Source organism: Oncorhynchus keta, chromosome 36, assembly GCF_023373465.1.
Source record: "Oncorhynchus keta strain PuntledgeMale-10-30-2019 chromosome 36, Oket_V2, whole genome shotgun sequence".
Classification (NCBI taxonomy): Eukaryota; Metazoa; Chordata; class Actinopteri; order Salmoniformes; family Salmonidae; genus Oncorhynchus; species Oncorhynchus keta.
Window position 1 is genome coordinate 29,130,194 of NC_068456.1, and position 14,608 is coordinate 29,144,801.

The following is a 14,608-nucleotide window of genomic DNA, read 5'->3' on the forward strand; positions in this document are numbered from 1 at the left end:
CAGTCCCAATTTAAATGTGTTTCTTGTTCTGGTCTAGTTTAGTGCACACAGGTGTTAGACATTGCATATATGGGAGTTGACTATACTTTCCCAAGATTGCATAGCAGTCGGACGCAGTCGGACGTTTGTCTCGTCCTGTCCCATCCCATATGTATATATATTTTCTTCGTATATACTGAACATACTCTCCTGCAACCCGCCTCATCCAATGTGTTACGGATCTGCTATTTTCTACACTTTAGAACCAGAATCCCCATCAGCAGCTAGCCAGCTAACTAGCTACTAGCAAGTAGTCAGTTAGCCACTGCTAGCAGTCATCACCGTTAACTCAGACATCAGCCAGTCTCAGCCAGGTCAATTCCTGCCAGTCTGCATAGCGCGATATCAACCCAGAGCATATCGGACTGCTTTTTCTCTACCTCATCTCTGGATTCCTACCGCAAGCTATGAACCTTTACACCGGATCATCGCATCTAGCTAGCTGCTAGGAGTGGCTACTCCTGGCTAACGTCTCTGTCCAGAAGCAAGCACCAGTTAGCCTGGACCTATCCTCGAGCTAGGCCCATCTCCCGGCTAGCTGAAGAGGTCCATCAGACAATTCTTGGGCTACAATACCTATTTTGCTAATTGGCCTGGACCATTTTACTACCAACACAGAGCCCCGCTGATCCATTACAACTGGTCTGCCAACGTAACCGTCCGAGGGGGTTTCAACAGGCTCTTCCGTGGTGACGTCCCTCGACGGCCCATCTGCTAGACGACACCATTCTGTATACATCTGGCCCTTCTTTGGACACTGTGCTAACAAACCTCCAAACAAGCTTCAATGCCATACAACACTCCTTCCGAGGCTTCCAACTGCTTTTACATGCAAGTAAAACTAAGTGCATGATCTTCAACCGATTGCTGCCCACATCTTCCCGCCCGACTAGCATCACTACTCTGGATGGTTCTGACTTACAGTGCCTTGCGAAAGTATTCGGCCCCCTTGAACTTTGCGACCTTTTGCCACATTTCAGGCTTCAAACATAAAGATATAAAACTGTATTTTTTTGTGAAGAATCAACAACAAGTGGGACACAATCATGTCCCAATCACAATCAGTTTTATATCTTTATGTTTGAAGCCTGAAATGTGGCAAAAGGTCGCAAAGTTCAAGGGGGCGAATACTTTCGCAAGGCACTGTAGAATATGTGGACAACTGCAAATACCTAGGTGTCTGGTTAGACCGTAAACTCTCCTTCCAGACTTCCAGACTAAACATCTCCAATCCAAAATTAAATCTGGAATCGGCTTCCTATTTCGCAACAAAGCCTCCTTTACTCATGCTGCCAAACATACCCTCGTAAAACTGACTATCCTGCCGATCCTTGACTTCGGCGATGTCATTTAGAAAATAGTCTCCAGCCCTCTACTCAGCAAACTGGATGTAGTCTATCAAAGTGCCGTCCATTTTGTCACCAAAACCCCATACACTACCCACCACTGCGACCTGTATGCTCTCGTTGGCTGGCCCTCAATACATATATTCTTCGCCAAACCCACTGGCTCCAGGTCATCTATAAGTCTATGCTAGGTAAAGCCCGCCTTATCTCAGCTTACTGGTCACCATTGCAACACCCACCCGTAGCACGCGCTCCAGCAGGTATATTTCACTGGTCATCCCCAAAGCCAACACTTCCTTTGGCCGACTTTCCTTTCAGTTCTCTGCTGTCAATGATTGGAACGCATTGCAAAAATCACTGTAGCTGGAGTCTTATATCTCCCTCACTAACTTTAAGCATCAGCGGTCAAACAGCTTACCGATCACTGTACCTGTACACAGCCAATCTGTAAATTGCACACCCAACTACCTCATCCCCATATTGTTACTTGTCCTCTTGCTCTTTTGCACCCCAGTATCTTCCCTTGCACATCATCATCTGCACATCTATCACTCCAGTGTTAATGCTACATTGTCATTATTTTGCCTCTATGGCCTATTTATTGCATTACCTCCCTACTCTTCTTCATTTGCACACACTGTACATAGATTTTTCTATTGTGTTAATGACTGTACGTTTGTTTATGTGTAACTCTGTGTTGTTGTTTTTGTCGCACTGCTTTGCTTTATCTTGGTCAGGTCACAGTTATAAATGAGAACTTGTTCTCAGCTGGCCTACCTGGTTAAATAAAGTTTAAAAAATGAAATATATATATATTTTTAAATCACTGTTTCTGTCATATTATAGGTGGAAGTCAACCCCTCATTAGACATGGCTGAGTCAGACTTCCAGAACAACGTAATGAGATGTCGATGCAAATACGACGGACACAGAGCGTACATGTATGGATGTCACGCAGGTATGGGAAATGACATTTATCTGTCGTTAACACACATTCTCTCTCTCTCTCTCTCTCTCTCTCTCTCTCTCTCTCTCTCTCTCTCTCTCTCTCTGCTCCTCTCTGCTTCTCTCTCTCTCTGCTCCTCTCTGCTTCTCTCTCTCTCTCTCTCTCTCTCTCTCTCTCTCTCTCTCTCTCTCTCTCTCTCTCTCTCTCTCTGCTCCTCTCTGCTTCTCTGCTTCTCTCTCTCTCTCTCTCTCTCTCTCTCTCTCTCTCTCTCTCTCTCTCTCTTCTCTCTCCCTCTCTCTCTCTCTCTCTCTCTCTCTTTCTTTCTACTTATCTCTAACTGTATTTTGTTACTTTTACCAGGTGATGCGTACAGTGCAGAGATTGAGGACCTGTTTGATCACCAAAGGCAGATCTCCAATAACTTTGTCTAGGCCCATCCAGGGCCCAGCGTTGGCCCAGGCTGGTGCCCAGCAAAGAGGGCTCAGAGCCGGGGCCAAAACTGCTCAGGGTGCCCTGGGGTCTGGACGTCTGGTGGGTCATGGGACTCCTGCCCCACAACACTAGGGGACTCACAAAATGGCACCTGTCCACTGCCCTTACCTGCTGTGGACTACACTACCCAGAATAAACCACAACTTGGAGACCATCACCCTGACTATCGCTTTCGACCCCAACAGCCAATAGAAACTGAGAGCAGGACAGATGTCACCAGGGAAACCAAATGATTTCAGTTAACAATGGAGGGTTACAATGATATGGATTCAATCAACGTTTAGGTATTTTGTTAGTTTATGAATGTGGACTACTAGTAACTTAGCTACTCAACATTTCTATGAATTAATTAATTTCAATTAAAGTTGAAATTATAATTGTACATCTAACATACCAACCTGATCAAAGAGCATTTCGTATGATTATGTATGTAAATCCCTGATACTCCTTTTAGTATGATATGTTACATTTCGTATGGTATGTATCAATTTGAGGATGTCCATCACCCATTTCATATTATATAAACAGGTGACGAATTTACAAAACACATGATATTTAAGGAATTCTAGTAAAGTGGCAAGCTGGCTAATGTTAGCTAGCTGGCTAACGTTAGCTAGGCTAGGGCTTAGGGTTAGGGGTATGTTTAGGAGTTAGGTTAAAGGTTTAAGGTTAGGGTTAGGGGAAGGGTTAGCTAAAAGGCTTAAGGTTAGGGGAAGGGTTAGCTAAAAGGTTTAAGGTTAGGGTTAGGGGAAGGGTTATCTAACATGCTAAGTAGTAGCAAAGTAGCTATAAGGTAGTAAGTAGTTAAAAAGTTGCTAATTAGCTAAAATAGTCAAGTTGACCGTGATGAGATTCAAACTCGCAAACTTTGGGTTGCTAGACGTTTGCGTTAATTGCCTACTGATCCACCCTGACCAACCACCCATACGCCCATACGCCCATACGCCCATACGCCCACCCCAACCAACCATCCTACTTTCCTTTTTGCCTTAAGTAACCATCTGTCTTATGTAACCATACCAAACGTAACATATCATACTAATTTGAATGTCCCGGATTTAGGTTTACTATGTTACGTCTAGTCTATGAAAACAGGCTGAAGATATGGATGATCCCGTATGCCAATGTCCCAGGAAAGGGGAATGACTGAAAAGAGTTCTGCGTTATCTGTTTGACTGATGGTCTGTCTAGACAGTGTCTCCTACAATATCGGTGCTGTTTGATCAAATCTCAACCTTCCAGTAGACTTTAGCGGTCTGCAGTTTTTGGTCCATAAACAGGGATTAAATAAAACCAAGAGTGTCCTTGAGTGGACCTCAAGGCCCGAGTTTGAATACGTAGTTGGGTATGAACGTTTATCTTAGTTTTTACTATTGAATTAGTTGTTTAACTTTGTGCAGGTATTGCCAAACTCTGAAAATAATTATAATATACTGTAGCTACAGTAGATCTGATACATCAAAACAAATATAGTTTATTTAGTTAACATTTCTCTCTTCTTCGGTTATAAAATTACTATAACATGAGGTCAAATCATTTTCATGGGATGATGCACTTTATCTATTGAACTAATATCAGTATTTAGAATTTTGACCAAGTCCCCCGTCCATAGTTTAATATGATCAGTCATAAAGTGCACGGTTACCATATTAGGACAGCCTAGTCCTTCTGTGACTGAGGCTGTCCTAATATGTACTCCGTAATGTTTGCTTTTGTGACGTTATCTCTTTATACCGGCCATGAAAATGTTACTTTTGATGCAGTTCACTGTCTGATTTGCTGTAGTAACTGAATTGCAATGCCTTTGGTGCTCATTTTGTCATAACATGTAATGTATCGTATATACTGCAGTTAATTTATTCAAGGCTACCATTTGCAATACTTTTTATATTGATTAAACATATAAAACAAGCACATTTCCCCCATTACAGTAAGTCACTAGCTAGGGTATGCACTAGGGTATGCACTAGGGTATGCACTAGGGTATGCACTAGGGTATGCACTAGGGTATGCACTAGAAAAAAAGGTCTACCAAGAACCACGGTTTATTTGACTGTTCCTGTAGCTTGGTTAACCATTTTTGGTTCCAGATATAACTCTGTTTTGTTTCGAAAATATTTTCTTACTGTTTAACTTCAAAGGGTTGAGATGAACCTTAGCAATTCATATTCCTTTCACAAAATGGCCGGCAGAGATAGCTTTGTGCCATCCACCCAAGTGCAGTTCTCCACCCTTCTGGCCTTTCCAACCCACAGTTCTGCGGCAGTGTATGAAGAGAACTTTAATTAGCTGTGTTTGGGTTAGAGTTAGGGTAAGCATGGGGCGTACACAGAGAAACACAGCAAATGTGAGCTCTGCTGTCAACAGCTATAGGCATGGGTGGGAAAGACACACGAGAAAGAGAGAAAGAGAGGGTAGGGGTAGAGAGAAAGATATGGAGAACAATGCCTTCACATTGGCCGGGAGAAAGAAAAAGAGAAATAGAAAGAGGATAAGCCTTGACGTGGGCAACACATCCACCCTGGCCAGTGCTTCGGAGGCCACAGGGCTGGCATACTGAGACCGCAGGGCTGGCATACTGAGACCGCAGGGCTGGCATACTGAGACCGCAGGGCTGGCATACTGAGACCGCAGGGCTGGCATACTGAGACCGCACGGCTGGCATACTGAGACCGCAGGGCTGGCGTACTGAGACCGCGGGGCTGGCATACTGAGACCGCGGGGCTGGCATACTGAGACCGCGGGGCTGGCATACTGAGACCGCGGGGCTGGCATACTGAGACCGCGGGGCTGGCATACTGAGACCGCAGGGCTGACATACTGAGACCGCAGGGCTGGCATACTGAGACCGCAGGGTTGGCATACTGAGACCGCAGGGCTGGCATACTGAGACCGCAGGGCTGGCATACTGAGACCGCAGGGCTGGCATACTGAGACCGCAGGGCTGACATACTGAGACCGCAGGGCTGGCATACTGAGACCACAGGGTTGGCATACTGAGACCGCAGGGCTGGCATACTGAGACCGCAGGGTTGGCATACTGAGACCGCAGGGCTGGCATACTGAGACCGCAGGGCTGGCATACTGAGACCGCAGGGCTGGCATAAGGGCTGGCATACTGAGACCGCAGGGCTGGCATACTGAGACCGCAGGGCTGGCATACTGAGACCGCAGGGCTGGCATACTGAGACAGCAGGGTTGGCATACTGAGACCGCAGGGTTGGCATACTGAGACCGCAGGGTTGGCATACTGAGACCGCAGGGCTGGCATACTGAGACCGCAGGGCTGGCATACTGAGACCGCAGGGCTGGCATACTGAGACCGCAGGGCTGGCATACTGAGCTCCTAAAGAGAACAGTATGTTTGTCTAAGAGAAAATGAACTCCTGCATTCACACAGACAACAGCTGCTGCAGCAGTTGAGATAAGCTAAAAGCAGAAGCTGAAAGGAGAATGGGTTTCATGTACTGTGTCTATCCATGTCTCAGTTCAATCAGTATCGGTGGAATATTCCATTTTCTGTACAATGCTGTAACTCCATTTTGAGTCATCCATGTTTGTGGCTCTTACACCATAGATGTTGACTGGTAGATGGATCTGTTTGTGTTTTATCCTTCTCCTTTGTCTTTTGCGTGAGTTGGCTAAAACAGAAACAAATCTGGCGCAAAGCTCCATGTTCACTGTCACCTTTTGCACCATTATGGCCTTTTGATGTGTTTGAATGACTGACCGTCCTCAGGTCTAGACTCTGTCACCATTATGGCCTTTTGATGTGTTTGAATGACTAACCGTCCTCAGGTCTAGACTCTGTCACCATTATGGCCTTTTGATGTGTTTGAATGACTAACCGTCCTCAGGTCTAGACGCTGTCACCATTATGGCCTTTTGATGTGTTTGAATGACTAACCGTCCTCAGGTCTAGACGCTGTCACCATTATGGCCTTTTGATGTGTTTGAATGACTAACCGTCCTCAGGTCTAGACTCTGTCACCATTATGGCCTTTTGATGTGTTTGAATGACTAACCGTCCTCAGGTCAAGACGCTGTCACCATTATGGCCTTTTGATGTGTTTGAATGACTAACCGTCCTCAGGTCAAGACGCTGTCACCATTATGGCCTTTTGATGTGTTTGAATGACTAACCGTCCTCAGGTCTAGACGCTGTCACCATTATGGCCTTTTGATGTGTTTGAATGACTAACCGTCCTCAGGTCTAGAGTCACGCTGTCACCATTATGGCCTTTTGATGTGTTTGAATGACTAACCGTCCTCAGGTCTAGACTCTGTCACCATTATGGCCTTTTGATGTGTTTGAATGACTGACCGTCCTCAGGTCTAGACGCTGTCACCATTATGGCCTTTTGATGTGTTTGAATGACTAACCGTCCTCAGGTCTAGACTCTGTCACCATTACTTTTGATGTGCTGTCACCATTATGGCCTTTTGATGTGTTTGAATGACTAACCGTCCTCAGGTCTAGACGCTGTCACCATTATGGCCTTTTGATGTGTTTGAATGACTAACCGTCCTCAGGTCTAGACGCTGTCACCATTATGGCCTTTTGATGTGTTTGAATGACTAACCGTCCTCAGGTCTAGACTCTGTCACCATTATGGCCTTTTGATGTGTTTGAATGACTAACCGTCCTCAGGTCAAGACGCTGTCACCATTATGGCCTTTTGATGTGTTTGAATGACTAACCGTCCTCAGGTCTAGACTCTGTCACCATTATGGCCTTTTGATGTGTTTGAATGACTAACCGTCCTCAGGTCTAGACGCTGTCACCATTATCTTTTGATGTGTTTGAATGACTAACCGAGGTCGCTGTCACCATTATGGCCTTTTGATGTGTTTGAATGACTAACCGTCCTCAGGTCTAAGACGCTGTCACCATTATGGCCTTTTGATGTGTTTGAATGACTAACCGTCCTCAGGTCTAGACTCTGTCACCATTATGGCCTTTTGATGTGTTTGAATGACTAACCGTCCTCAGGTCTAGACTCTGTCACCATTATGGCCTTTTGATGTGTTTGAATGACTAACCGTCCTCAGGTCTAGACTCTGTCACCATTATGGCCTTTTGATGTGTTTGAATGACTAACCGTCCTCAGGTCTAGACGCTGTCACCATTATGGCCTTTTGATGTGTTTGAATGACTAACCGTCCTCAGGTCTAGACTCTGTCACCATTATGGCCTTTTGATGTGTTTGAATGACTAACCGTCCTCAGGTCTGAATGACTCTGTCACCATTATGGCCTTTTGATGTGTTTGAATGACTAACCGTCCTCAGGTCTAGACGCTGTCACCATTATGGCCTTTTGATGTGTTTGAATGACTAACCGTCCTCAGGTCTAGACTCTGTCACCATTATGGCCTTTTGATGTGTTTGAATGACTAACCGTCCTCAGGTCTAGACTCTGTCACCATTATGGCCTTTTGATGTGTTTGAATGACTAACCGTCCTCAGGTCTAGACTCTGTCACCATTATGGCCTTTTGATGTGTTTGAATGACTAACCGTCCTCAGGTCTAGACTCTGTCACCATTATGGCCTTTTGATGTGTTTGAATGACTAACCGTCCTCAGGTCTAGACTCTGTCACCATTATGGCCTTTTGATGTGTTTGAATGACTAACCGTCCTCAGGTCTAGACTCTGTCACCATTATGGCCTTTTGATGTGTTTGAATGACTAACCGTCCTCAGGTCTAGACTCTGTCACCATTATGGCCTTTTGATGTGTTTGAATGACTAACCGTCCTCAGGTCTAGACTCTGTCACCATTATGGCCTTTTGATGTGTTTGAATGACTAACCGTCCTCAGGTCTAGACTCTGTCACCATTATGGCCTTTTGATGTGTTTGAATGACTAACCGTCCTCAGGTCTAGACTCTGTCACCATTATGGCCTTTTGATGTGTTTGAATGACTAACCGTCCTCAGGTCTAGACTCTGTCACCATTATGGCCTTTTGATGTGTTTGAATGACTAACCGTCCTCAGGTCTTTTGATGTGTTTGAAGACTCTGTCACCATTATGGCCTTTTGATGTGTTTGAATGACTAACCGTCCTCAGGTCTAGACTCTGTCACCATTATGGCCTTTTGATGTGTTTGAATGACTAACCGTCCTCAGGTCTAGACTCTGTCACCATTATGGCCTTTTGATGTGTTTGAATGACTAACCGTCCTCAGGTCTAGACTCTGTCACCATTATGGCCTTTTGATGTGTTTGAATGACTAACCGTCCTCAGGTCACCATTATCTTTTGATGTGTTTGAAGACTCTGTCACCATTATGGCCTTTTGATGTGTTTGAATGACTAACCGTCCTCAGGTCTAGACGCTGTCACCATTATGGCCTTTTGATGTGTTTGAATGACTAACCGTCCTCAGGTCAAGACGCTGTCACCATTATGGCCTTTTGATGTGTTTGAATGACTAACCGTCCTCAGGTCAAGACGCTGTCACCATTATGGCCTTTTGATGTGTTTGAATGACTAACCGTCCTCAGGTCTAGACGCTGTCACCATTATGGCCTTTTGATGTGTTTGAATGACTAACCGTCCTCAGGTCAAGACGCTGTCACCATTATGGCCTTTTGATGTGTTTGAATGACTAACCGTCCTCAGGTCTAGACTCTGTCACCATTATGGCCTTTTGATGTGTTTGAATGACTAACCGTCCTCAGGTCTAGACGCTGTCACCATTATGGCCTTTTGATGTGTTTGAATGACTAACCGTCCTCAGGTCTAGACTCTGTCACCATTATGGCCTTTTGATGTGTTTGAATGACTAACCGTCCTCAGGTCTAGACTCTGTCACCATTATGGCCTTTTGATGTGTTTGAATGACTAACCTGTCACCTCAGGTCAAGACGCTGTCACCATTATGGCCTTTTGATGTGTTTGAATGACTAACCGTCCTCAGGTCAAGACGCTGTCACCATTATGGCCTTTTGATGTGTTTGAATGACTAACCGTCCTCAGGTCTAGACTCTGTCACCATTATGGCCTTTTGATGTGTTTGAATGACTAACCGTCCTCAGGTCTAGACTCTGTCACCATTATGGCCTTTTGATGTGTTTGAATGACTAACCGTCCTCAGGTCTAGACGCTGTCACCATTATGGCCTTTTGATGTGTTTGAATGACTAACCGTCCTCAGGTCTAGACGCTGTCACCATTATGGCCTTTTGATGTGTTTGAATGACTAACCGTCCTCAGGTCAAGACGCTGTCACCATTATGGCCTTTTGATGTGTTTGAATGTCACCATTATGGCCTTTTGATGTGTTTGAATGACTAACCGTCCTCAGGTCATTAGACTCTGTCACCATTATGGCCATTTTTGATGTGTTTGAATGACTAACCGTCCTCAGGTCTAGACTCTGTCACCATTATGGCCTTTTGATGTGTTTGAATGACTAACCGTCCTCAGGTCTAGACTCTGTCACCATTATGGCCTTTTGATGTGTTTGAATGACTAACCTGTCACCATTATGGCCTTTTGATGTGGTCTAGACTCTGTCACCATTATGGCCTTTTGATGTGTTTGAATGACTAACCGTCCTCAGGTCTAGACTCTGTCACCATTATGGCCTTTTGATGTGTTTGAATGACTAACCGTCCTCAGGTCTAGACTCTGTCACCATTATGGCCTTTTGATGTGTTTGAATGACTAACCGTCCTCAGGTCTAGACGCTGTCACCATTATGGCCTTTTGATGTGTTTGAATGACTAACCGTCCTCAGGTCTAGACGCTGTCACCATTATGGCCTTTTGATGTGTTTGAATGACTAACCGTCCTCAGGTCAAGACGCTGTCACCATTCACCATTATGGCCTTTTGATGTGTTTGAATGACTAACCGTCCTCAGGTCTAGACTCTGTCACCATTATGGCCTTTTGATGTGTTTGAATGACTAACCGTCCTCAGGTCTAGACTCTGTCACCATTATGGCCTTTTGATGTGTTTGAATGACTAACCGTCCTCAGGTCTAGACTCTGTCACCATTATGGCCTTTTGATGTGTTTGAATGACTAACCGTCCTCAGGTCTAGACTCTGTCACCATTATGGCCTTTTGATGTGTTTGAATGACTAACCGTCCTCAGGTCTAGACTCTGTCACCATTATGGCCTTTTGATGTGTTTGAATGACTAACCGTCCTCAGGTCTAGACTCTGTCACCATTATGGCCTTTTGATGTGTTTGAATGACTAACCGTCCTCAGGTCTAGACTCTGTCACCATTATGGCCTTTTGATGTGTTTGAATGACTAACCGTCCTCAGGTCAAGACGCTGTCACCATTATGGCCTTTTGATGTGTTTGAATGACTAACCGTCCTCAGGTCTAGACTCTGTCACCATTATGGCCTTTTGATGTGTTTGAATGACTAACCGTCCTCAGGTCTAGACTCTGTCACCATTATGGCCTTTTGATGTGTTTGAATGACTAACCGTCCTCAGGTCAAGATGCTGTCACCATTATGGCCTTTTGATGTGTTTGAATGACTAACCGTCCTCTCAGGTCTTTTGATGTGTTTGAAGACGTCTGTCACCATTATGGCCTTTTGATGTGTTTGAATGACTAACCGTCCTCAGGTCTAGACTCTGTCACCATTATGGCCTTTTGATGTGTTTGAATGACTAACCGTCCTCAGGTCTAGACGCTGTCACCATTATGGCCTTTTGATGTGTTTGAATGACTAACCGTCCTCAGGTCTAGACGCTGTCACCATTATGGCCTTTTGATGTGTTTGAATGACTAACCGTCCTCAGGTCTAGATGCTGTCACCATTATGGCCTTTTGATGTGTTTGAATGACTAACCGTCCTCAGGTCTAGATGCTCAGGTCTAGGCGCTATCACCATTATGGCCTTTTGATGTGTTTGAATGACTAACCGTCCTCAGGTCTAGACGCTGTCACCATTATGGCCTTTTGATGTGTTTGAATGACTAACCGTCCTCAGGTCTAGACGCTGTCACCATTATGGCCTTTTGATGTGTTTGAATGACTAACCGTCCTCAGGTCTAGACGCTGTCACCATTATGGCCTTTTGATGTGTTTGAATGACTAACCGTCCTCAGGTCTAGACGCTGTCATGGCCATTATGGCCTTTTGATGTGTTTGAATGACTAACCGTCCTCAGGTCAAGACGCTGTCACCATTATGGCCTTTTGATGTGTTTGAATGACTAACCGTCCTCAGGTCTAGACTCTGTCACCATTATGGCCTTTTGATGTGTTTGAATGACTAACCGTCCTCAGGTCTAGACTCTGTCACCATTATGGCCTTTTGATGTGTTTGAATGACTAACCGTCCTCAGGTCTAGACTCTGTCACCATTATGGCCTTTTGATGTGTTTGAATGACTAACCGTCCTCAGGTCTAGACGCTGTCACCATTATGGCCTTTTGATGTGTTTGAATGACTAACCGTCCTCAGGTCTAGACGCTGTCACCATTATGGCCTTTTGATGTGTTTGAATGACTAACCGTCCTCAGGTCTAGACGCTGTCACCATTATGGCCTTTTGATGTGTTTGAATGACTAACCGTCCTCAGGTCTAGACGCTGTCACCATTATGGCCTTTTGATGTGTTTGAATGACTAACCGTCCTCAGGTCTAGACGCTGTCACCATTATGGCCTTTTGATGTGTTTGAATGACTAACCGTCCTCAGGTCTAGACTCTGTCACCATTATGGCCTTTTGATGTGTTTGAATGACTAACCGTCCTCAGGTCTAGACGCTGTCACCATTATGGCCTTTTGATGTGTTTGAATGACTAACCGTCCTCAGGTCTAGACGCTGTCACCATTATGGCCTTTTGATGTGTTTGAATGACTAACCGTCCTCAGGTCTAGACGCTGTCACCATTATGGCCTTTTGATGTGTTTGAATGACTAACCGTCCTCAGGTCACCATTATGGCCTTTTGATGTGTTTGAATGACTAACCGTCCTCAGGTCTAGACTCTGTCACCATTATGGCCTTTTGATGTGTTTGAATGACTAACCGTCCTCAGGTCTAGACTCTGTCACCATTATGGCCTTTTGATGTGTTTGAATGACTAACCGTCCTCAGGTCTAGACTCTGTCACCATTATGGCCTTTTGATGTGTTTGAATGACTAACCGTCCTCAGGTCTAGACTCTGTCACCATTATGGCCTTTTGATGTGTTTGAATGACTAACCGTCCTCAGGTCTAGACTCTGTCACCATTATGGCCTTTTGATGTGTTTGAATGACTAACCGTCCTCAGGTCAAGACGCTGTCACCATTATGGCCTTTTGATGTGTTTGAATGACTAACCGTCCTCAGGTCTAGACGCTGTCACCATTATGGCCTTTTGATGTGTTTGAATGACTAACCGTCCTCAGGTCTAGACTCTGTCACCATTATGGCCTTTTGATGTGTTTGAATGACTAACCGTCCTCAGGTCTAGACTCTGTCACCATTATGGCCTTTTGATGGCCTTTTGTGTTTGAATGACTAACCGTCCTCAGGTCTAGACGCTGTCACCATTATGGCCTTTTGATGTGTTTGAATGACTAACCGTCCTCAGGTCTAGACGCTGTCACCATTATGGCCTTTTGATGTGTTTGAATGACTAACCGTCCTCAGGTCTAGACTCTGTCACCATTATGGCCTTTTGATGTGTTTGAATGACTAACCGTCCTCAGGTCTAGACGCTGTCAGCAGCAGCAATGGATATTTTCCAGGACTCTATAATATGCAGGCTGTTAACAGTACAGTTCTGTAATGAATATCTTTAGCAGATCCCTTTGCTTCCCTCGGCCCACTCATTCACATTTCGTTATTAAGGGCTTCAGTTAATATCGTCTTCAACAACATTTTATATCACAAAACACCTACATGTTATTACGAAACAGTGTTAAGTTAACCCCCTTACACACACGCACGTATGTACAAATACATGCTCCCACAAATGTAGGCATGCACGTACGCACACAAACACCCCGACACACATAGTCAAACTCTTTAATCAATAAAAGCTGTAGATGAAATTACACTGAATAGACCTTAGATGTGTCTTTACAGGGCTATTTAACAATGTAAAACAAACATATTATAGGCTAATATGTGTTTTTTAATTTAATTGTATGGTGCTTGTGTACAGTTGCTATTGACATAACAAAATAGTCTATTCTATGTGTTGCTTTTCAATGTTTGTATTGTGTTCCATAACTTTAATAACAACTTTGTATATGTTTGGTTAGTATTCATCACATCCACTTTATCATTATCTTGTACAATACATATCCCATGCTGTTGGACTATCTAGCGTTGGGATTTCTATAATGGCCAGTTTGCTAACCAGTTGTCCGATGCAATAATGTTTGAAACTGAGGGAAGGAGCTATGGTACTTAATTAATATTCATATAGAACGATTGTGCTGTCAGGGACTCAAATAACTCCCAAAACCAAATATTTGTTTAATGTGTGACCAAAGTATACTTTCATGAAAATAAATGAGCAATTCTTATGGTTTCACATGAAGATTTGTTTCATGTTAACCCATTTACTAAAGATATTTATTTTGAGAAGTCCACTATTACTATGTTTCTATCCAACCATTTCGTGAGGTTGAATGACCTGATGCATGAAAATAGTCACGAACGGACTGATGCTAACGTAATATGACGGTACAATTTTATAAATGTCTACAGACAATTTGTTCGTTCGACATGGTGGAATCTTTTTGTGTCAGTAAAATTCTGTATTCGAGAAATGCCGGTAGAAACGCCTTTATGGTCAAATATTGATATAAT

General features: G+C 44.2%; 1 protein-coding gene and 1 long non-coding RNA gene across 4 annotated transcripts in view; both read left to right on the forward strand.

Moving 5' to 3' along the window:
* The window catches only part of LOC118373043 (lysyl oxidase homolog 4-like), a 59,106-nt gene extending 54,371 nt beyond the window's left edge, over nt 1–4,735 (forward strand). The window contains exons 14-15 of the mRNA XM_052498848.1: nt 2,232–2,343; nt 2,692–4,735. Of these exons, the coding sequence (XP_052354808.1) occupies nt 2,232–2,343; nt 2,692–2,762 (183 nt within the window). The 3' untranslated portion in view covers nt 2,763–4,735. The remainder of the gene's footprint in view (nt 1–2,231; nt 2,344–2,691) is intronic.
* Nucleotides 4,736–7,048: 2,313 nt separating this feature from the next.
* Nucleotides 7,049–13,790, forward strand: LOC127916561 (uncharacterized). 3 transcript variants are annotated; one of them, XR_008095348.1, is made up of 10 exons: nt 7,049–7,215; nt 7,298–7,533; nt 7,817–8,052; nt 8,115–8,763; nt 8,896–9,013; nt 10,694–11,224; nt 11,967–12,202; nt 12,439–12,674; nt 13,136–13,253; nt 13,321–13,790. It is a non-coding gene; the product is annotated as an uncharacterized LOC127916561 (long non-coding RNA). The 3 variants fall into 3 exon arrangements; XR_008095349.1 differs by lacking the exon at nt 7,298–7,533 and having other exon boundaries at nt 7,051–7,215; nt 7,876–7,993; XR_008095350.1 differs by lacking the exons at nt 7,298–7,533; nt 7,817–8,052 and having other exon boundaries at nt 7,066–7,156.
* The last annotated feature ends 818 nt before the right edge of the window (nt 13,791–14,608 follow it).